General features: G+C 45.2%; 1 protein-coding gene across 1 annotated transcript in view; it reads left to right on the top strand.

Annotated features, from left to right (window-relative positions):
• Positions 1 to 23,557, top strand: part of SIKE1 (suppressor of IKBKE 1) — a 166,630-nt gene that overhangs the window by 71,867 nt on the left and 71,206 nt on the right. Inside the window, exon 4 of the mRNA XM_078644370.1 lies at positions 11,015 to 11,157. Coding sequence (XP_078500496.1) covers positions 11,015 to 11,157 — 143 coding nt within the window. The remainder of the gene's footprint in view (positions 1 to 11,014; positions 11,158 to 23,557) is intronic.

A 23,557-nucleotide genomic window follows, 5' to 3' on the forward strand; every position in this document is an offset into this window, starting at 1 on the left:
TTGCAGGCCCTCTCCAGAGCAGTTATCCACTTGTGGATATCATCTCCTGTCTTATAGGAGGGCACTATCTTGCTCAGGTTTCTATTATCAAAACCCCTTTCTTTAACCCTAGGGATATTGCTGCCACCAGTGGGGACTACCCCACTCAACTGTTGCTCTCTGGCAAAGGCAAGTTTCTCTTTGGCAAGGGCAAGTTCTTCCCTTTCAATCCTCAGATTCACTTCCCTCATCTTTGCTTCATGTTCTCTTCTTTGAGGGGATGTCCTCCCTCTCTGAGAAGATGCCTGAGAGACATGGGTGTGAATAGATCTGTTAGAGCCTCTGGAGTGAGATCTAACTCGTCTATTCCCAAGGTTAGGCCTGCTTGAGGATGGTTTTGGGGCTCCCCCAGTACCACCTTCATGTAGGCTTAAGTTGGCCCAGGTGAGTCTGCTGACTACTACTGGACCTTTGTCTGCCTCATCCCCAGAGGACTCTTCCTCTTCCTCCTCCGCTACATTCTCTGTTTCAGGGAGGTTAGAGTCTGGATCACCAGGTGTACCTTCTAAGGGGGGCATGCTCCCATCTGGATTAGAGGGGCCTGTGTTAGAAGCCCTTCTAGCATCATATGTCTCTAAGAGACCTAACAGAAAAGGAGTGGTAGGGTTAGAACCCTGTTTCAATTTCCTGGAGGTACACAATTGTCTCATCTCCTGGAAACTGAGAGCTGCATATCTGGAAAGGACCTGTGGAGGGTCACTAACCACTAGGGGAGTCTCTGAAGTCTCTCCATGGGTAGACATGCTTTCTAATGAGGTGTAAGTGATGCACCTACCTACACTATGGGTTTTCCTACTGATCCCTTGCTAAGAGTTGTAGTCAGGGTGTGCTAGGCCCTTTCTACTACAACAGCTGGTTCAGTAGAACCCAGAGTATTTCTAAGCTTGTTATATGTACCTATGGTACCTTATGTGATCTTTCAAATGATATTTCAAGATTATATTTGGTAAAAACAACCGCAAGCTCAAATCCCAACCGCTGCACACCAATGTGAGAAGTTGGCCTGATATATGATGCTCACTAGTTCTAGTGATCACCTTGTATCAGTCCAAACAACCCTTATGGTGATTGGTTGTAAGTCAACCTTATAGACCAGCTATCCTAATGGTAGCATGGACAAAGCAGTCTTAGGCTAAACTCTTTTGGCATGTGAAGCCAGCTGTTTTACCACAGTATAACCCCTTGAATACCAGATGAAAGGACACCACACAGGTTGTTATGAAAATAAACAATATATTTATTAATAACAAACACCTCTGAACACTTTGAGGTCAGAGGGCTAAGCACATGACAATCTCTTAGGAAAAATACGATAAGTTGCACAAAATTACAATGGTGCCCTAGGGGCACGGCAAACCATATACTAAGTAAATGGTATAAGGAAATCGATAGAAGGAATGGAGCTGTCCAGAGGCTGTAGGATCGCTGGGACTACACTATCCTAACTTTAGGTAAGTAATAGGAGGCCCACGGGACGCGTGTGCAGAGTGTGAACTCACACGCAAGATGCGTAACAACGTCTATGGACAGTACAGTTCAAGAAAAAGGTGAGTACAGACAATCCTGACTAGTTAGGACTAAAACGACTGTGAATCTGGACACTAGGAGAGTCAAGCTACCCTTGAGCACCGAAATGCTCTTGTTACCTCACCCACGGGCTGTGGGTGCATAGTTGCGAAGTCGTGTCGGGTTTCTGCGTTGAAGTCTATGGAGCCTGGAAGAAAAGATGCTGCAGGCGACCAGGAGGAAGATGTCCGGTGCGATCCACGGGTGGATCGAGGAAGAAGAGGACCTGAAAGCAGAGGGGACAGTGTTCAAAGTCACTAGCCAGTGACCGGTGTGGAACCAGGAGGGAACCAGATGCTGTCGTCGCGATCAGGTGAAGAGTGGACGCTTGTCTCTGCAGCCACGTGGACCAGGTGGTGTCTTCGATGACCAGGATGGAGGCACGAGCTGTCCCACGCAGGCTCTCACTGTCGGCGGTGTCGGATCCGGATTTGGAGTCAACAGGCCTTGGCAAAGGCAACCCACGCGGTGAGTGGAAACGGCATCTGGAGTGGACCAGGAGGGAGCAAGGGCCAGTCTGGAGCAACCAGACCAGCAGTGAAGATTTCAAGGTTCGTCGTCTAGGAGGGCACTAGCCCGCCGGCAAGTGACCAGACAACGCGTCGAGCAAGAAACAGGCAGAAGGGCCCCACGCAGATCTCGTGGATGCTGGAGGGCTGATCTTCGGTGCAGGAGCTGCTCGGGGCTGGGGCTTCTCAATCCCCAAAGCACTTGGTCGAGTTTACCTCGGGAGTCGTGCTGGAAGCGAAGTGCAGTTTCTTTCAAGATGGCCGGTCCCACGTGTCTCGTCGCACCCAGGGGTCTCAGCTGTGCTGCAGATGTGAGTTGAGGTCGGAGAGGTCTGGGAATCTGGGTCTCGTCGGGCTCTGAAGTCTGGATCCTCAAGGGAAGACGACAAAGTAAAGCCGCTGGACGCTTGATGGTGCCTGCAGAGTTGCAGGGTGGACACTCCTTGCCCACAAGGGAGATTTCTTCAGTCTTCTGTGGAGCAGAACGTCGAAGTCCAGAGTTTCTTCTTGTAGAGTAGTACAGGATTAATCTAATTTAGAATGGGACCAGCTCCTACCTTTATCCTGCTAAAGGGGGCTGTACTGGTGACTAGGTCCCTCCCCTGGGTGGGACCAGGAAGGGGGGTGGTTACACCCCCTATCCTTTGTCCGGTTTCGCGCCAGAGCTGGGGCAGGGATGCCCATCAACTGGTTTGAACCGGTGTATGCACGGGACACCTTGTGTGCCCCAGGCATGTCTCATTCCTTTCAGGCCTATCCTACCCAATACACAAAATCCTGTCTGGGGTGGTGCTAGCACCTCCCAAGGCAGGTAACCCTTTGTCCAAGCCTCCCTCGCTCGAAGGACTCCCAGCAGCAGGAGGTCAGACTTGTGTCAGTGGTGGCAGCATCCATTTTGTGATGCCAAGGCTCGAGTTAACTTTAACCGGGGTTCACAGTTACATACATGTCGTGTCCCTCTAGAAGGGTGGAATGCTACCCCCGTCGCCAGAATTGGCGAGGGGGTAGTATTCCAATTCGTATGACACCTTACTCGACATGTTTTGTTAATGCTATACCAAAGTTAGCATTTAACCACGAGGATTATAATGCACTTAAGAGTATATGGTATAGCATTATCATGGAACAGCTATAAGGACTTGGTTCTGCAAGCTGCAGACAGGCTCAGCTCATGCCAGAGCACCATCTCACATAATTCCAAGCACTCTGCCTTCAGGATTGATAATGTTATAGAAACAAAGGTTCCTAGCTTATTCAGATGATTCACAATACAATATAGCACACAATGGACTACTATACGGTAATTTTCTTTGCCCAGCCGGGCAATAAATTTATTTTCCAATCAAAATAATTTCAACGATATTTTTCAAACAGATAGTATGGCACAAGCCTGTGCCGTACTTAGAAGAGGAGAAGATAGAGAAGAAAGTGAAAGGGGTGTCTTCAGGCAAGGAAAAAGAGCAAAACAGGGCACTGAAGTTAGGAAAGGAATAGTTACAGTGTCGCCTGGAGTGAAACAAACAATATCAAATTATGCAATGTTACATGTATGTACACTCATGGGTGTCGACGTTTCGATGCCTTCGCTCAATTAGTTAAAATGGGATCATCATCAGGACTTAAGGAATTAAAGTTGCCTGAATATAATAAAGCCTGTTGAGAAGATGAGAAAACAAGCACAAAGAAAAAATCTTTAGAGAAATTTAGGAGACTGATCAACACATGCCTTAAAATTCCATTCTGTATCTGAAATCACAGTTTGTGACATGTGCCGGGTGACAGTGCCATTTGTGAAGTACATATTCTCGCTTGTATTAACATTTAAACACTGTTATTCGGAATCGCAGTGAGTCAAGTGTAGGGATTATTGGGAATTTTTTGTGCACTATAGGTGACTGGGGGGGATTGTGCAACAATGTGTACGGTGAGAAGGGATGCCCATACCTCAGTGAGCTGGTGTTAGAGCTGGGCCACATGCATGTCTGGTCTTTATAGGTTTTGGGCCACATGCATGTGTGGTCTTTACAGGGATTTTACCGCTTCCACGTCAGTAAAGCACGTACCTCTATAATGTAGAGGTATTGAGTACGGCGTTGCACTAATTGTGGGCGCCGAGGGATGCCAAAGCTGAAGGTTACCTCAGTAAGAAGGAATATAACTTCCTGAATGTCAAATGCCCACGATTACCTGTGATTTACACCCTCCCCAAGATCCATAAAAACATCGAGAAACCACCGGGAAGACCGATAGTGTCAGCCTGTGGCTCAATCTTAGAACCACTGGGTTCCTATGTGGACTTTCACATCAAAGAATTTGTGCCACCCACCAGCTGTTATGTCCGTGACAGCATGGAAATGATTAACTTGGTTGAGCATTATCCTTTAGACCCGGATTCTCAGATACTCTGTACCCTGGACGTAGAGTCGCTGTACACTAATATCCCCCAAATAGCGGCTCTACGGGTCATTCAAAAAATCCTTGACTCCAGGCCCAGACCCCATAGAGTACCGACACTTTTCATACTACAGTTATTGGAAGTGTGCCTCACAAAAAAAATTTTTTTGCCTTCGATGGGGTATTCTACCAGCAGATAAAGGGTACATCTATGGGGGCTATTTTTGCCCCCCACCTGGCCATACTGTTTATGGACGCCCTAGAGACAGGCACGATCCTATCGGGTGGCAATCCATTCCGCTCTGGGATCGCTATCTGGCGCCGTTACATAGATGATATTTTTCTAATTTGGAATTTGGACGTAAAGTCCCTAGATTCCTTTTTACACTGGCTAAACAATAATTGTGATGACCTGCAGTTCACTCTCTCTCATCATAAAACAGAGATCCCTTTCCTTGACCTGACAATTTACCATGAGGAGGGTGAATTGCTTACTCGACTATATAGGAAACCAACCGAACGAAACACGCTGTTGAGGTATGATAGCAATCACCCTAAAGCCCTTAAGGATTCTCTCCCCTATTCACAATTCCTCCGGATAAGGCGCAACTGCTCATCAAAACTTGACTATTTCAGAGAGGCAGACAATTTGTCGGTTAAACTTAAAGCACGGGGATACCCAAAAAGATTAGTCAAGAATGCCGCTAAAAGAGCATGGTACTGCCCACGAGATGTCTTACTTGAACCAAAAAGTAGGGAGAGAACGGAAAGAATTGCCTGTGTAACCACTTTCTCCCCAGTCTCGAATAGTATTCGAAAAACAATCCTGCAGCACTGGCCCATTCTGAACGCAGGCCAACTAAACTTTGAGAAGCCAGTGTTTGCGTTCAAAAAGAGCAAAAATATAAAAGATCATCTTGTTCGGGCGGCCCTACCCACACCACCCACAAGCAACACAATTGAATCCAACTGGGGGCTACCACCTGTGATAGGGCATGTAAAATGTGGACAATGCATTGTGTGTGATTTGACACTGGAGGGGCGCACTTTCAGTCACAATAATGTCACAAATGAGATGAAAGCCTTAACAAACTGTAATAGTTGCAATGTAATTTATGCGGTCTTATGCCCTTGTCCAAAAATGTATGTGGGTCAAACCACACAGAAGGTGAAGACACGCATAAGCCAACACCGAAGCCGCATAAGATGTGGGACTCTCAATGCCCCGCTAGTGGAACATTTTTCATCCCTGAAACATACGGCTGACGATTTAAAGTGGACAGTCTTGAAATCTGTGAAACTACCACAAAGAGGGGGCAATCTGCAACAAATTCTGAATCGTGAGGAATTGAAATCCATCATTCAGTTTAATAACATCCACGCTGGACTGAACAGGAGTGAGGACTGGACGACTCTCTTGTGAATGAAACTCTTGCGAACTTATTGAATTAAGAAACTGAAAAGAAAAAAGACTCAGGGGTCTCATTTACCTTTTTTAATGAATATATATGTGTCACGATTGCTTCACTTGCTTGCACTTTTTTCCCCCCACCACCCCTACATCTTGCCAAGAGATAACGTGCGGTTGACCACTTCCGCAATAGACCTTGTACTCTCTAACTGTAAGCTAGGGATCCTATTATTCCCATTAGTACAATATCAATTTGGGTCAGTTCAAGATGGCGCGCATGTAAGCGCCTAAGCACCTCCAAATCATGCTATAGACACCATTCCAAGATGGCGCCCGCAGTCGTCCCTATCACTGGACTGCTACAATATGACCAGCAAACCCGGTAACATCTGGTACCCACCACGCTACCAATGATCAGCGATTTGGGCTAACCCCTCGCTCACCCCTTCCCCCTCACTGAGTCCCCGTGTAACTGTAAGTTATGGATCTCAAAATTTCCATTAGTATAATATTCATTCTGGGACAGCTCAAGATGGCCCCCTTAAGCGCCCTAGAACTGCCTTCATATTTCCGGCAGAATATGCCGTGGACACCATTCCAAGATGGCGCCCATAGTTGCCCCCACGTGACCGGACCGCTGTAATATGAGCAGCTTGCCCGGGAACACTGACGGTAACCGGCACTAACACGAAGCTTCCCGGCCAGACGCGAGTTACATTGTTACTCGGTAAGTGGCTCTTCCCCGATGGCTCCAGTCTGTTCTTAAATTACTTGCACAGATTGAGCGCCGTGTAAATTTCTTTTTTTTTTTTTTTTTTTTTAAACTTGCAGTGCAGCATTGACGATATTGTTCGTTTATTGAGCGCACAACTAACCAGCATTATCCAGTGGCCATCGAGCCCTCAATGTTCCGTCCAAAAAACGGAAAATCAAGGTAAAAGCGCCCTTCTCAATTGTCCTTTTAGACACTTTGGACTGTATTTGTAAGCATAACATTGAATATAATTTATTTCAGCATGCCATAATCGGCGTTGTCGTTAGTTGAGCCATCTGATCCAATTGATATATAATTTTTATCAGAACAAGCTCAAAATGGGTAGGTAACCTGATTTAATAATTTAATAATTTGTTCACTTTCCCGCCCCCTCTTCACGTATACTAAAGCGTTTTCTTTCCAATAGCCCGGCTGAAACCCACGAAAGGAAAGTTCTAAACCCTTCATTTAGGACCAGTATTATATCCCTGGACCTTATCCCTCGGCGCCCACAATTAGTGCAACGCCGTACTCAATACCTCTACATTATAGAGGTACGTGCTTTACTGACGTGGAAGCGGTAAAATCCCTGTAAAGACCACACATGCATGTGGCCCAAAACCTATAAAGACCAGACATGCATGTGGCCCAGCTCTAACACCAGCTCACTGAGGTATGGGCATCCCTTCACACCGTACACATTGTTGCACAATCCCCCCCAGTCACCTATAGTGCACAAAAAATTCCCAATAATCCCTACACTTGACTCACTGCGATTCCGAATAACAGTGTTTAAATGTTAATACAAGCGAGAATATGTACTTCACAAATGGCACTGTCACCCGGCACATGTCACAAACTGTGATTTCAGATACAGAATGGAATTTTAAGGCATGTGTTGATCAGTCTCCTAAATTTCTCTAAAGATTTTTTCTTTGTGCTTGTTTTCTCATCTTCTCAACAGGCTTTATTATATTCAGGCAACTTTAATTCCTTAAGTCCTGATGATGATCCCATTTTAACTAATTGAGCGAAGGCATCGAAACGTCGACACCCATGAGTGTACATACATGTAACATTGCATAATTTGATATTGTTTGTTTCACTCCAGGCGACACTGTAACTATTCCTTTCCTAACTTCAGTGCCCTGTTTTGCTCTTTTTCCTTGCCTGAAGACACCCCTTTCACTTTCTTCTCTATCTTCTCCTCTTCTAAGTACGGCACAGGCTTGTGCCATACTATCTGTTTGAAAAATATCGTTGAAATTATTTTGATTGGAAAATAAATTTCTTGCCCGGCTGGGCAAAGAAAATTACCGTATAGTAGTCCATTGTGTGCTATATTGTATTGTGAATCATCTGAATAAGCTAGGAACCTTTGTTTCTATAACACAGTTAAATACCCATGGTTCTTGGCTACCCGCTGGGTTTCCCTTGTTTTCTAAAAATTCAGGATTGATAAGGCCTGCCATAGGAGTGACTGATAGGAATATATGTGTCCATTTTGGGGTTAGATATAGGTAACTATATCTACAGCAAAGGGTGATTACACCACCTTGCCCCAGCTGTCTTACCAGCCAGTTGTGTCTGTTTAGATGGCCAGCCAGGGGTGGCATAATACATGCGTCAGCCCCTGGTAGGCCCTGGGTACACCTATGCCCTGGGTACCTAAGGTACACTGTACAGGGACTGATAAGGTGGCCCAGTACCAATTGGTAAATGCACCTAAAGTACATGGATGTCAATTTAGAGAGAGAACAGCTAGGCTGTGGGTCTGATTAGCAGGCCCACAGCCAGGGAATGTCGTAAACCAGTGAAGCAAAAAGCAAAAATCTGGGGTGACCATAGGATTGCAGACCCCACTCTCCTACACTGTCTACATCATAGAAACTGTAAGAACCGTCAATGTGGTGTGAAGATTGGAACCGTCCGGTAAGCATCCTTGAGATCCAGTCTTACAAGTCAGTCATTTGGTTGAAGGTGATTGCGAAGGATATGGATGCCCTCCATCTTGAAATAGCGGAAGACCAGTCATTCGTCGAATTCCCAGAGATTGATCTCAGGGCTTGTTGGCCCCCGTCTCTCTTCTCTACCAGGAAGAGGTTGCATAGGAAACCCAAAGGGTGGGGAGTGGCCAGAAGAATGGCTCCTTTGGAAAGGATTACCTGGAACTTCACCTGGATAAAAGCTGCCCCGTGCTCCGAAAAGCGGAGGGGACACGGAGTGACAGGTTGGAAGGGTAGAAAACCATGGTTACAGGATGCACTCCTTCCCTTATTCGTTCTTGAAACCTTAATTATGTCATCACAGTAATGCGTGCAGTCAGATTGCTGTAATCCATCCCACTTCACAGCTCATACTTAAGTGTACCTTAGCCCACTCATTTCGTGCCCCATCTGTCATGTTATGTTATGTTACTTTAGTTTGTATAGCGCCAACTCACCCACAGGTCTCAAGACGCTTAGACCAAGGAAAACACAACAATTCTACAACCAGAAGGGAAAATAAAATAACATATAGTTAAATGGAGCCAAGAGCTTCCCTAAACAAAATTGTTTTCAGCTGCTTTCTAAACTGTAGAAGATTGGCCTCTCTACGAAGCAGGTCTGGCCGCTTGTTCCACAACTGTGGAATCTGTATGGAAAAGGATCTTCCGCCCTTTGTTGTCATTTTAAAACGAGGGCAGGCCAGCAACTGAGCATCAGAAGATCTGAGCGTTCGTTTAGGGTTATAAAGCATCAAACGATCCTTTATGTAGACAGGTGCTTGTCCATATATTGCTTTATGTGCTATACACAAACTCTTGAACTCCACCCTCTGCTTCACGGGAAGCCAGTGAAGCCTGAGCAATAAGGGGGAGGCATGAGTTCTTCTGGGAAGCTTGAAAATTAAACACGCCGCGTCGTTCATGACAACCTGCAATCTATTGATCAGATTATTTGGCAGGCCTAAGTAGAGGACGTTACCATAGTCCAATCGTGATATAATTGTGGCTGAGACCACCATGCGAAGCATAGACTGGGAGAGAAGAGGAACCAGCCTACGCAGCTGCCTAATTAGGCCAATGCAGGTTCCAACCACCGTAGAAATCTGGGCAGACATTGACAGTTCCCGGTCAATTTTTATGCCAAGACTTTTAACATTTGCTGCTGGTGTTGGAGTAGGACCAAGTTCTTGCGGCCAGTACAGATCACCCCAAGGTGATGTACCAGTGGACACCACCAAATCCTACGTCTTTTCGGGATTGATTTTCAATAGGTTGGCAGTCATCCAACTGACTGTGTACCTGAGGACCTCTAGCACATGGGCCTGAGCCACAGTAGAATTCTCAATACTAAATAGCAACTGAGTGTCGTCTGCGTAGTTATCTGACGCACTGCATAGTGGGTGCAAATCCCCCTCTTTTTTTTTTTTATCACCTCAGAACTTAGTTCATCCATTTTCATACTGGGAATCCATTTTCATACTCTGAATCCCATAATAATTCAGTTTTTTTCATCCAATCTTTTAACATCACTTGGGAGACCTCGCCATTTCAACAGGCACAGGCAGGAAACCTGTAAGTGTGAAAGGGCAAATATGTGATGGGGAAACCCACAAATATGTGGGTTGCGAAGCGTTGCAATAAATGCAAGCAGCTGTGTGAAGCGCCTGTTAGCCAATAGGTCTCGCTTTTGGGACCTTAGAAGTATTTAGTTATGTAGCACAATATCCTTGGTGCAACAACATCAACCGTTGCATGGCCAAACACTTATAAGGTCCCAAAGGCGAGACCTATTGGCTATGCCAATGCTTATTTATATCTGTAAAGTGGCTGTCTTGTGAACCCAATTTTTACAAAAACTTGACTGTAGCACACTTTTTTTTTTATCCTCAATTTTTCACACCTCTACGCACTTCCATAGGATCAGTGATTACTCAAAGTGCCTCCCTTCATTGGCTGTGGAATTTTTGCATTTTTTTCACAGCGTGAATATTGAGATTTTGTATAAAATTGCGATTTTTCAAGATGGCATAAAAAATGTCTGATCTCCTTGCACAGTCAGTTGCAGTTATCAAAAAATTAAAATGTGAGCTATATAGACAACAACTCTTTCAAGACTACTTGGCACCTTTTGAAAATGCAAATACCTAAAAAAATGGGAAAGCACATATATTTTTTTGTCCCCTTCCCCTTTTAACTTTTTTTCCCCTGGATGGAACTGCGTGGTGCATGACATTATTATATCAGTTTTATACAGATCACTACTTGAAATCAAATCCTCATCACATTTTGCACATGGTTACAAATGCTGACTTTATCCTCTAACTAAAAGCAAGAATATTTTAATTTTTAAACAGAATTGTGGCTGTCTCTAGAGGAGCACCAGTATGCTTTGGAACTTATCATGAGCAAGTACAGGAAACACATGCTAAATCTAATGACACCCCGAAATGAAGATGAAACCGAACCTGTGCTGGAAGTCCATCAGATGTATTCAGCGGTAAGGATAATCACTGAGTCGGTTGTCTTATATTTATTGCCTATCTGCATCTAGGTGTGGAGAAATTCAAGATATGCATGTATTTTATGTTTATCTTGTACTGGTAAGATGGAAATTTGTATGATTCTAAAACATCTATGAGTAGATAGTATCCATTGCTAATTGACTTTGTAACACTTGTTGCCTTTAAAGGATTTGAGATTTGTTTTACGTCTTTTTTTAAAAACATTTTTATATTTTTATGTTGCCCTGGTTTACCAGGCAAACTAATTCCTTAAAAGAATGCCCTCTGGATCTACATAATGGCTATCTTTCTCCTTAATTAATTGGCATTATTTCATTTGCTTTTGACTGCGAAAAACGATGGAAAGCTTAACATAGTTAAGACAAAATACAAGTTGATTCACCGCAGCAGTTCTGAGGTTGAGATTGGCAGTGACAAAATATTATAAGTAAAGACCTGGCATATAAATAACTAGTGGGTCCTACATGCATGAAATCAACATACACAGCAAGGCAGTGGGTGGGAGAGGAGTAGGCTAGACAATCACAGGTATGAGACTGTAGGAAAGTAGAGTGTGCTTCCTATGGTCACCCCCACTTTTTGCTGTGATTAACTGGTTTTTCGACTTTAGTGTGGCTGTGGGCCTGATAATCAGACCCACAGCCCAGCTGTTCTCTCTCTAAATTCATACCATGTACTTTAGGTACATATCTAATTGGGTATTGGGTCACCCTTTGAGCCCCTGTACAGTGTACCATAGGTACCCAGGGCATAGGTGCATCCAAGGCCTACCAGGGGCTGCAGCATGTATTATGCCACCCGTGGCTGGCCATCCAAATTGACACCACAGGCTGATCACTCAGCTTGGGCAAGGTTGTGTAATCACCCCTTGCTTAGATATAGTATACCTATATCTACCCTTTTATATAGACACATATATACCTGTAAGTCACTCCTATTGCAGGCCTTAACAATCCTGGAGGCAGAGTGCTTGGTTTTATGTGAGATGGTGCTCTAGCATGAGCTGAGCCTGTCTGCAGCTTTCGTAACCATGTCCTATAGCTGTTCTATGATATAGCCATACCATATACTCTTAAGTGCATTATAATCCTCACGGTTAATGCTAACTTTGGTTTGGCTTTATCAAAACACGATTCTGATTCCTGGTACAAAAGAAAGTAACCTCTTTTTGGAAAAATGAGTTATTTGATTATTTACCTTTATTCAGACATCATCAGCTTAAATAAAAGAAATTAGAACCATTTGAATTAAATGTTTATTTTTCAATAAATTATTAATACGTTAAATACAAGTGTTAAAATGAAACATAATCTATACACCTAGGTCATTCATTACACAAAAAAAAGATTGTGCATGCTATACAATCAACATTTCTTAATGTTATTAATAAATAATGCTGCAGCAATTGACACCCTATCCAACCCTAAACAAGAAATCGAAAGCAGTGTTTACTGAGTACAAACCTTCTCTTTGAGCCACAGTAACATGATAAACGGGCAGAGAATGTGCCAATTTATTAGGGGTCTTTTTGGTGTAATCACACTTAGAGGGTCCTCGAGCATTCTTTAAACAAATATGGAGCAGGAAACTTAATTGAAACAAGCAATGGTAAAACCAAAAGGTCTCATCAGTTGGACCTATTGGCTTTGCCAGTGCTGTTTCCTGATGATGTACACCATAGGCAAATATAATTTGATGTAAATGCTGTACTGCACTGGGCAACAATTAAAGAGGTGTAATAATGTATGTATGCATGTGTGCACCTACAAAAAGAAGCATTTGCAATGCGTAGGTCTCGCCTTTGTGACCTTATATGTATTGAGCAATACAGCATATTAGCCTGGGTGCTGAAACATCTACTATTGTATAATATGGAGGGAAAGTAAGAACTAAAATGGAGGGAAAGTAAGCACCAAACTGCGTGACACACCAGGTATGGGAACACATGTAGGGAAATATTGCCTTTCAGTGGGGAATGGTATAGTCCAAAGCTCTGTTTTTAAGATAAAATCAGAGCCTTCGGTTATCATATCACTGAAAATACAAGATTTGAAAAACAAATTATTGTCTATTTGTGCTTTGGGGATAAGACTGTCCGCTCGTGCCAAGCTACCAAGGGGTGAGCTGGGGCTATCTAAAGTGTGTATCCCCTTACCCTAACTAGAAGCAAGGTCCCTACTTGGACAAAGGTACCTACCTCGGCTAACTAGAGATCCCCAGCTGAAAATAAACTCCGCGCCTCAGCTACCTGCATTGTTAAACATTTCATCAAAAAGGTATTTTTCTAATGCAGTTCTCCGTCGCACAGCCGATGCTGTCACAGCAGCCCACAGCAGCGTGACCTGCTCTATATAAATCTGCATTAAAAAAAAGCACTCTAACAAAATAAAAAGCAAGCTGTTTAAAAAACCAGCGAGACGCAAGTGCGAACAGAGGCATGCTGGGATATCCAATCCGCCTCGTACATCACAGAAAGGACTTTATAAGCAAGCACTGAAAATGCAATAGGACTCGCATTTATGCGAGACGTATTGCATTCGAATCGGAAGTGCGGGTCTGAGAAGTCATGGACTGCGGGAGGAGAGGGGGGGAAGACAGGGGAAGAAAAATACTGTTGGATGTAAAGGGGCTGGTAGCCATGGAAGGATACAAATGACGAATGAACAAGCCTCAAACCAATCAGAAGGCAGCATTTAAGACAAAAGCCTATGGGAAGAGAGTGGGCAGAGCTGCCACAAAGCTTCCATGCTACAGTATATACTGCATGCCTCGCAAAGCGATGGCAGCGCATTCGCGCTGCAATGCTAGGCAAGACCTAAAAAGGGGGCATAACACATTCTCTTCCAGGGGACCCTCATCAATGGTCATAAGCACTGAATATTCCCACCCATGTGCAGGGACCTCGGAAATAATAAAAAAATTATATATGGAAACCATATACGTACAGCTCTACACACACATATATACATATATCGGTTTTTCCCATATCAATGCAGCCCCCAATGGAGGCTAAACAATGTAGTTGCATATATAAAACACTTGCATTTGCCAATATATAAAAGACACATGAGGGTAATTATCACTTAAACTCTGTCTCTCTGTCTTTTAATGAGTAAAACACAAATAACGGGCAAAAATTGCACATAGAAGACATTGTTAGCCTACAGTCTGCATTGCAAACCAATAGCATGGAAAATGAAAGCATTTTCAACAAAAACTGGCACCGTGCCTTTAAGGCTGCCATGACCTCTAGCTTCCCATCATGCCTCAGGGGTGACAGTTGGGGCAGTTGTTCTTTCCGGCTCCTTCTGTCAGGACCCTCGATTTACAGCTCTCTACTTTTTGGGCTTTTTAGTCAAAAATTCTCTTTTTCTTCTGGGTTTTCTTTGCTTCACTTGACGTCTTTTGGCATTTGAGTGCTGGATAACCCATTTTTTGTGACAGAAACAAATTTTTTTCTGTCAAAATGCCTTCTTTATTCGATCCTTGCCCTGACTGTGGCAAGAAGGCCAAGACAGACACACATGAAGTGTGTATCTCAAAGACCGGGAGAGAATCAGGATTTATGGCCTCTCAGAAAGAGGTAGGTCTCCTGTAGGTCTCCTGTGAAGTAGAAGAAAAGGGCGCGTTCGACGTCGAGGAGCAAGGTCCCGTTATGTTCACCTTCGGCGTCTGGCTCGAAGGCTTCGAAGGCTACGGTGGCGGGATCGTCGTCGAGGGACCGAGCGCAGGAGCGCTGCTCATCATCCAATGCCAAGTCCTTGTCGGCATTGGAACAGCGTCCGGCGTCAAGAGAAGATCCTCCGCCGTCGACTTTGTCATCATCATCGAGGTCATCGCCGCCGAGACCGATCTCATCTACTTTGAAGTCGAGACCAAAGTCTCCGTCGAGGTCTCAGCACAGATCGCCGTCGAGACAGAGATCGTCGGACATTTTATCGTCGACTTCGAGGCAGGGGCCTCCTTCGACGCCAGCAAGACACTCAACGTCGAGACATCAGTCTCCATCAGGTCCATTGTCGATATCGAGGTGCAGCCCTCCGTCGAAGGAACGAAGCTCGACGTGGAGGTGCAGCCCCCCGCCAAAGGACCGAAGTTCGACGTCGAGGCGCAGCCCTCCGTTGAAGCGTAGACATTCTGCGTCAAGACGTAGCCCTAAGTCGAAGAGACCCAGATCCATATCCAGGCAGGTGTCGCCGTCGAGGCATCAATCGACGTCGAGGGTCAGTCCTCCGTCGAAAAGAGCAAGGTCGACGTCGAAGCAGGGGTCTCCGTTGACGATAACAACTCTGTTGGCACACCAGTCGACGTTGAGGCACAATACTCCCTCGGGGGATAGAAGATAGGGATTGACATCGAGACATAGATCTCCGTCCAGATGTTCAACACCGGGGCACACGCACTCCAGATTGGCGTTGTAGCAAAGATCCACTTCACGAACGACGTTGAGACAGAGGTCTCCGTCGGTGTCCGCCCCAGCAAGCCTCTCTGTCTCCTGCATCGACGTCGAGAGCAGGCTCTCACCGGTCCATTTCCAGTACTGCAGAGGTGGTTATCTCTTCAAGCAGCCACAGTTCGCAGTCGGATTCCCATCATGCTGCGAAAGCTCGCCAGGAAGTGGGTAAGTATCCTACACGTTCCCCGAGTAGGGCGCAGAGGCACACATCGGTACATCTTTCTTCGAAATGGTTGCAACCCCTACACCATTGGGCTGTGCCTACAGGTATGACAGAGTCTAGAAGAGAGCCAAGCTCGACTCACAGATCTCCACTAGCTCGTCTGGCGCTAGAGGTAGATCGGACACCTCCAATAGGAAGAGCACGTACTCGCTCCAGCGTCTAGAGGGAGGTCAAGATCTCACTCCCATGTACCAACACCTAGGGAAAGATCAAGATCTCGTAGCAGAAGCGGCACAGGTCTCCTACTCCTTCTACCTCCTCAACATTTTCCTCAAAGAGAGACTATTCGCCCACTCTTACAGATAGCCCACCGTCAAGAATATCTCTGGTGGATGACGTAAGCATGTTCCAGGACATTTTGGCTAGGGGGCTTCCAAACTTAACATCCCCATGCCTGTTCAGGAGAGTACCTCTTAAGTAATTTTTGAAATGCTGAATCAGAGAGCCTCCTCTCGGCCATTACTGCCTCTGGTGCCGAGACTGCTGAAACCAGTAATGGAGGTTTTTCTCTTGCCAGCCACCCTCAAAACTCCACCAGCAAGAATTCTTAAGAAATATCGCCCGTCGGTGGATGATCCAGAGTTCCTAAAATCAGATCCAAAACCGGACCGTGATTGTAGCTGCGGCTAGAAAAACTCATTCGGTGGTCTCCTCGTCCACAGTCTCTCCGGACAAGGAGAGCAAGACACAGGACTCTTGGGGTAGGAAAGTATGGGTACCTCCTCATCTATGCTCAAAGTCTCCAGTGCGTCAGCTCTATTGAGAAGATATGATAGAGCACTATGGGATTCGCTGCAACGGTCTCTGAGAAACTACCCAAGGAGGACCGTAAAGACTTTGAGGAAGTCCTGCAAGAGGGCAGCTTGGTGGTGAACCAAGTAATAAGTGCAGCGGCTGATGGGGCGACACTCTCAGCGCATTCATACGCCCACGAAATTTGTGCCAGGAGATCTTCGTGGCTTCGCTTAACAGCTCTGAAGCCAGAGGCACAATCCAGAATTGTCAATTTGCCATTTTCCGGATCTTCGCTGTTTGGACCTCACACCGATGAGGAAATGGCGCGGTTGAAGATCGAACTGGATACCCTGAAGGCGGTAGGATTGGGAAAAAAGAAAGAGTTCCGTTGTCGCTACCGCAACACTGACCGCCGATCATTCCAACAGAGGGTTCAAACCCCTCATTGGCAAAAGAACTAAAGCCAACAAGGTCAACGACGAGATCGCAATTTCAAAATCGACGATCTAACAGGGGAAGAGGAGGGAACCGTCAGTCCATCACCTCTACCAAGCCCCCAGCAAACAAATGAGTCTCTGCTTCCTCCAGCGCTGTGCACCGCTCCAGTAGGAGGAAGTGTGGCGCATCATGTACAAGAGTGGTTAGGCATCACAAAAGACCAATGGGTGCTGACCACGATTCAAAATGGGTACTCTCTACGTTTCAGACGTCGTCCTACCTCAATCCCTTCGGTAGCAACATCAAATTACCAGATCAACAAACTGCAGAGGGAAGTGGGCATCCTTCTCCAAAAATCAGCTATAGAGAAGGTTCCGAGTCGAGGAGTGTACTCCAGATATTTTCTGGTGAAGAAAAAAGGTCAAAAGGCGGAGTACAGACCCATTTTGGATCTAAGAGCACTCAACAAGAACATCAAGCGAGAAAAGTTTCGCATGCTGGCTCTCCACCAAATATATCCTCACCTTCGCAAAGGAGATTGGATGTGTTGGATGGAACTGCAGGATGCCTACTTTCATATTCCGATAAGTCCTCATCATCGGCAAAATCAGCTCCCCGGGTGTTCACCAAGTGTATGGCTGTGGTAACAGCTGCTCTGAGGCGCAGGGGCATCTTCGTCTATCCTTATCTGGACGATTGGCTGATCAAGGGTCCAACCCCTCAGAGACTCAGAGACAATTTCCAGTAGTGTCTACGGCTCTGTCAAAAGCTGGGCCTGCATGTAAACTATCAGAAGTCAACGCAACAACCCACTCAGAAAATTCTCTATTTGGGAGCACTAGTAGATTCCGAACAAGGAAGAGTGTTTCCTTCGGAGGAGAGACAGTCATCCCTCATCCAAAAGTGCTTAAAAATTCTAAAAAGCAACTGGTTGACGGTGCGACAGATAGCATCAGCACTTGGATCAATGGCATCCTGCATTTTCCTGGTACCCAATGCCAGGTAGAAAATGCATCCTCTTCAGCAGGATCTGGAGGACAAGTGGGACCAGAGGTTTTCTCGCTGGGAAGACCAGATCTGCTTATCAATGGGTGTCAAGGCTTCAATTCCATGGTGGATGAACAGAGACAACCTGGAGGTAGGAGTTCCGTTCCATCAATCTCCTCCGTCTCAGACTCTGATCACGGACGCATCTCTAAAAGGATGGGGAGCCTACATGGGTTCTCTTCAGACACAAGGCCTATGGTCCTCGAAGGAGCAATTGTACCATATCAACATGTTAGAGCCCAGGGCGGTTCATCTGGCTCTCAAGGCCTTCCTACCTTCGATTCAGGCAAGTTCCATTCTAGTACAAACGGACAATACCACCACGATGTACTACCTGAACAAGCAGGGGGGAACTCGTTCGAGGACTCTGTCATTGGAAGCGCAGTCCCTGTGGAATTGGCTGCTGAGGAGGAAGCTATCCATCACAGCGGTTCATCTGCCGGGGGAGCCGAATTCCCAAGCGGACGCTCTCAGTCACCACTTCGCAGAGCAGCAAGATTGGGTCTTCTGCGTCAAAGTGCTCGACGTAATTTTCCAAGTTTGGGGTCATCCAGGCATTGACCTGTTTGCAGATGACTAAAACAAAAAATGCCAAGACTTCGCCTCAAGATACTACCGACCAGGATCGAGGGGGAATGCCCTTTTGATCGACTGGTCCGGGGCATTTGTGTACGCCTTTCCACCACTGCCTCTCATCCCGAAAGTGGTGACCAAACTGTCACACTCGAAAACCACAATGATCCTGATTGCTCCGGAGTGGCCGAGACAGTGGTGGTACCCGGACCTTCTACATATGTCACTGAAGCCACACAGGAGGCTGCCGTGCAGACCGGACCTGCTGTCCAAGATGAACGGGAGGATCCATCATCCCAACCTTCCTTCACTGAACTTGGAGGCATGGCCCCTGAGGTCCTCCAGTATGGCAATCTAGGTCTATCTGAAAGAGGCAAGGAGACCTTCCACCAGGCACTCCTATGCTTGTAAATGGAAACGCTTATACATGTGGTGTGTGCAAAATAATTATAGTCCCACCAAAGGGCAGGAGGAGGTAGTTTTACTATATCAATCAATCAATCAATCAATCAGGTCATTTGTAGAGCGCACTACTCACCCGTAGGGTCTCAAGGCTACTTCACCTAGCCAGAGCAGGTCTGAAATAGTCCTCTATTAAAGTGCACCTAGCGGCCATTACGGCTTATAGGCGTTCGCCTTCTCAACCCTCTTTTTTTCAGTTACAAGTGGTGAAGGATTTCCTTCAGGGCCTTAAGAAGGTATATCCTCCAGTGTGGTCCCCTTCACCTCCTTGGGAACTGAATTTGGTGCTGTCCTTACTGATGGGTCCACCTTTTGAACCTATCCACAAAATGACCTTGCAACACCTCACGTGGGAGGTCGTCTTCTTGGTGGCTATCACCGCAGCGTGTAGGGTGAGCGAGATTCAGGCCCTCTATTCCAAAGAGCCCTATCTGGTTTTCCATTTCAATAGGGTGGTGCTCAGAGCTGATCCGTCCTTCCTCCCAAAGGTAGTGTTGGATTTTCATGTAAAAAAAGCAATATCACTCCCAACCTTTTTTCCAGTGGAGAGGGCCCTTCATTCACTAGACCTTAAAAGGGTTTTGAAGTTCTATCTTGAGAGGTCAAGGTCTATAAGAAAGTCTAATCACCTCTTCATTAATTATGGTTTGGTTAGAACAGGTTTCCCAGCAACAAAAAGGTCCATCTCCAGATGGATAGTTTCATGCATTAAACTAGCCTATCAGTTAGCAGGGAAACCACTTTTGTCCGCTCCGAAAGCTCATTCCTAGTGAGGAAAGGCAGCTACAACCGCTTTCCTCAATAATGTACCGCTCTCCGAGATATGCAAAGCAGCTACTTGGAGATCAGTACACACGTTTACAAGACACCACTGTCTTGACTCAGATACCAGAGCGGACACTCAAGAAGGACTAGCCTCCTTGAGAAATCTGTTCAACAGCTGATTTTTTTCGGTTGTTGTGGTTTGAATCACTCTGTGTTCTCATTTGTCTGCAGGTGGTTAATGGGCTTGCTATTCTATTCAGTGCTTATGACTATTGATGAGGATCCCCTGGAAGAGAAGGATAAGTTACTTACTTGTAATCCTAGTTCTCTCCCAGGGGTATCCTCATCAAAGTCATAAGGAACCCACCCACCTCCCCAGACAAATGAGTTTGTTTCTGTTTCTGAAGTGTTAAAGAACAAATGACCCAACTGTCACCCCTGAGGCATGATGGGAAGCTAGGGGTCTTAGCTGCCTTAAAGGCACGGTGCCAGTTTTTCTTGAAAATGCTTTCATTTTCCATGCTATTGGTTTGCAAAGCAGCCTGTAGGCTAACAATGTCTTCTATGTGCAATTTTTGCCTGTTATGAGTGTTTTACTCATTAAAAGACAGAGTTTAAGTGCCAATTACCCTCATGTGTCTTTTATATATTGGCAAATGCAAGTGTTTTATATATGCAACTACATTGTTTAGCCTCCATTGGGGGCTGCATTGATATGAGGAAAAATTATATACGTTTGTATAAATATATGTAGATCTGTACATATATGGTTTCCATATATAATTTTTTATTATTTCCGGGGTCCCCGCACATGGGTGGGAATATTCAGTCCTTATGACTTTGATGAGGATACCCCTGGAAGAGAACTAGGATTACAGGTAAGTAACTTATCCTTACCTACATATATTTTAGAGGCAAACACAACATACATATGTATTGACACATTAATCAGTAGTACTTGCCAGTCTCCACTCACTCCATCGGGAATCTGCCACTAGGACAACGCCAGCACAACAGGGAAATCTAAATAGACTTGGACAAAAAACCTGACCGCAATGGAGAACTGTGACCCAGTAGAGGAGTCCAACTTGTTGATGGCGATACGCTGCGTACACAGCGCTAAGCAGTCTGTTGATACGGATGGCGGTTCAGCCAACCCACAACTAAATACGGTGCACAGGACTTTGTTAGCTTGACGGAATACTTGTAACCGCCGCTAGGGAGGTATGATGGGAATCCCGCCAAGATCTAAATGAGACCCTTGAGGGGCCTAGTAGCATGGCGGTGGCGATCCGCCCAACATTTACCTCTGCCCGCAACCCATTTCTCCCCCGCCGTATTACGATGGCAGGGGTCTGCGCCGGACAGAAAGACCGTCCGCCGCTTTTCCGCCGGTCGACTTGTTGACCGGTCGGAAAACATGTCCAATATGGTAGCGGTGTCCATATTAGGATTCAGGCGGAGATCAGCCTCTCCATTTGGAGCCAATTTTACTGGTTGTTTATTAGCTTTGATGAGTAAAAAAAAATTAACTAGTTGTTAATGGTTTTGTTGGTAAAAAAATATGGATTAAAATGAGATGCTGACATTACAGAAGAGGAAGTCAGAGATGCTTTGAAATTGACTTACATCCAGGTACTCCAGCATGAGCATGATGTGACCAAAAACACATGAGGACAAGTGATGGAGCAAAAGTTCCACTGGTAACCTTCATTACTCTAAGTCCTACTCTTCCTCGTCCCATTCCTACAAATTGAGTGTTGGGAATCGAGTGCGTTCTTGCCTTTAACTACAGGAAGTGTTTTTGGAAGGGTGGCCTTCAGGTACTCCCCCCTTGGAGGAAGGTGAAAAGTTTAAAATAAAAAAAAAATAGAGCTTACATGTTCCTGCCTTCAAACATGAGTTGACGTTCATATAAAGGACTCGGATGAGGAAGAAGGACAAGGTGGTAATGCAAGCAAGGTAAATGGACCACCACGCCCTCTAAGATAGTAAAAAATAGTTATGTTTGGAGTTCAGTGGACCCACACATCCCTGTGCTTGGTGACACTGAAACTGCTGAATCATTGATAGCTACACTCTTCACTGGGACATTTTTCTAAGCTAAAGTCAAAACCAAAGAACTTTTAGTATTATTTTCCAATTCAGATTTGTTGTAACTTTTCTCATGCCAGTAGGCACTTTTCCTTTTTTGCTTTTATGTGTTGCTTTTGGGTCTTGCCTGCGACAATGGTTGCATTACATGAGCTCTCGCTTTCAAGAGACTTGGATCCCGACCATTGTTTGCTATACATTGGCTTAATTGCCAGTCCTATTTGCTACCTTCTGTATGGTCTTCGCATGCTAGCTTTATATCATCTTATTTTGGCTGGAGTACCGACCAAATAGTGATTGTTTCTATTTGATTACTGTCCTTCCGCTGATCGCGCTATAATTGAGGTACTACTTTCATTTTTTCTTTTTCTGTCGTTCTTGTTGAACCTCTTCTCATTTGTAGTTATGTTTTACTACGCCACACACATGTCAAAAAACCTTTTCTACTCTGAAATGTATGTTTATTGTGACAACAGATGGTGACATTGTCAATGCTTGTTTTTTCTTTCTTTCTCCTTTTTAGGTATCGCCTTAGGCAGCGTGCATGCGCTGCTCTGGCGAGACTTTTAGTAAGGGGGCTTCAAAAAGCTGACCACACACTCGTGCTTGTGTGGCCTAAAGTATGTGGTTACGTGCACGGTTACGCGCACAGGTGTCATCTGGCTTTTCTCTCTCGTCATGGCTTATTAAGCGCATCGCTGGCGGGCAACCTTACACGGCGCGCACATCGCACACCACTCGCCAGCATCGCTCGCGGGCACCTTTGCTGCGCGCGCACATCGCACACCACTCGCCAGACGTGCCTCCTTGTTTAAATACTAGCATTACCACATACACTATTTACGTTGCTTTTCTCAAAAATTATTTAGCCATTTTTGGTTGTATTTTAAGCGTGCACACCACTTGCAGGCTTGTTCTTGTTAACACAGGCAACCCCAGCTCTGGTAAACCCAGTAAAGTGAAAGGGTCATATTTGAAGTCCCTATGAGAGAAGAGCTTCACTGTTTCATTCTGTCATTAGACTGAAAAAAAAATTCTCGCATGTTATATTGATTTTTTTAAGAAGTATACTGTCAACTTCACAGCGGTATGAAAATATATTCGGGGGGTTCAGTTGTGTAGAGCTACTAGTGAGGCTGTAAACGCAAAAGTGATAAACAGCACATTGCTGTTATTTGTAATGTTACATTCGGGAACATGCTCATCATTCTTTACTTTCAGAAAATTAAGCATGCATGCCCCTAAAAAGTGCCAGGGTGTGTGCCCATATATATATATCTATCATGATGTCACCTGTAACACATTATAATACAAACTTTGAAGAACGTCACTAACAACATGCAATGGCAAATATCTTACGTCATAAACCTACTTAGTGGCAAACTCTATCCAGCATCACTAAATTTCAAAACTAAGCAAACCACCTATGTACCTCCACCGACAGACTTATCACAAGCAAGCAAACCACAAAATAGCAGAAGTGGTCGATGTATGAAATCCCACAACTAATCAACCCCAAATAAAAGCAACTGGAAATCCTCACAGGAACAGAACATTGCGCTGTTGTGCAGGTATATATATG

The sequence above is a fragment of the Lissotriton helveticus genome, chromosome 5_1, assembly GCF_964261635.1.
Source record: "Lissotriton helveticus chromosome 5_1, aLisHel1.1, whole genome shotgun sequence".
Classification (NCBI taxonomy): Eukaryota; Metazoa; Chordata; class Amphibia; order Caudata; family Salamandridae; genus Lissotriton; species Lissotriton helveticus.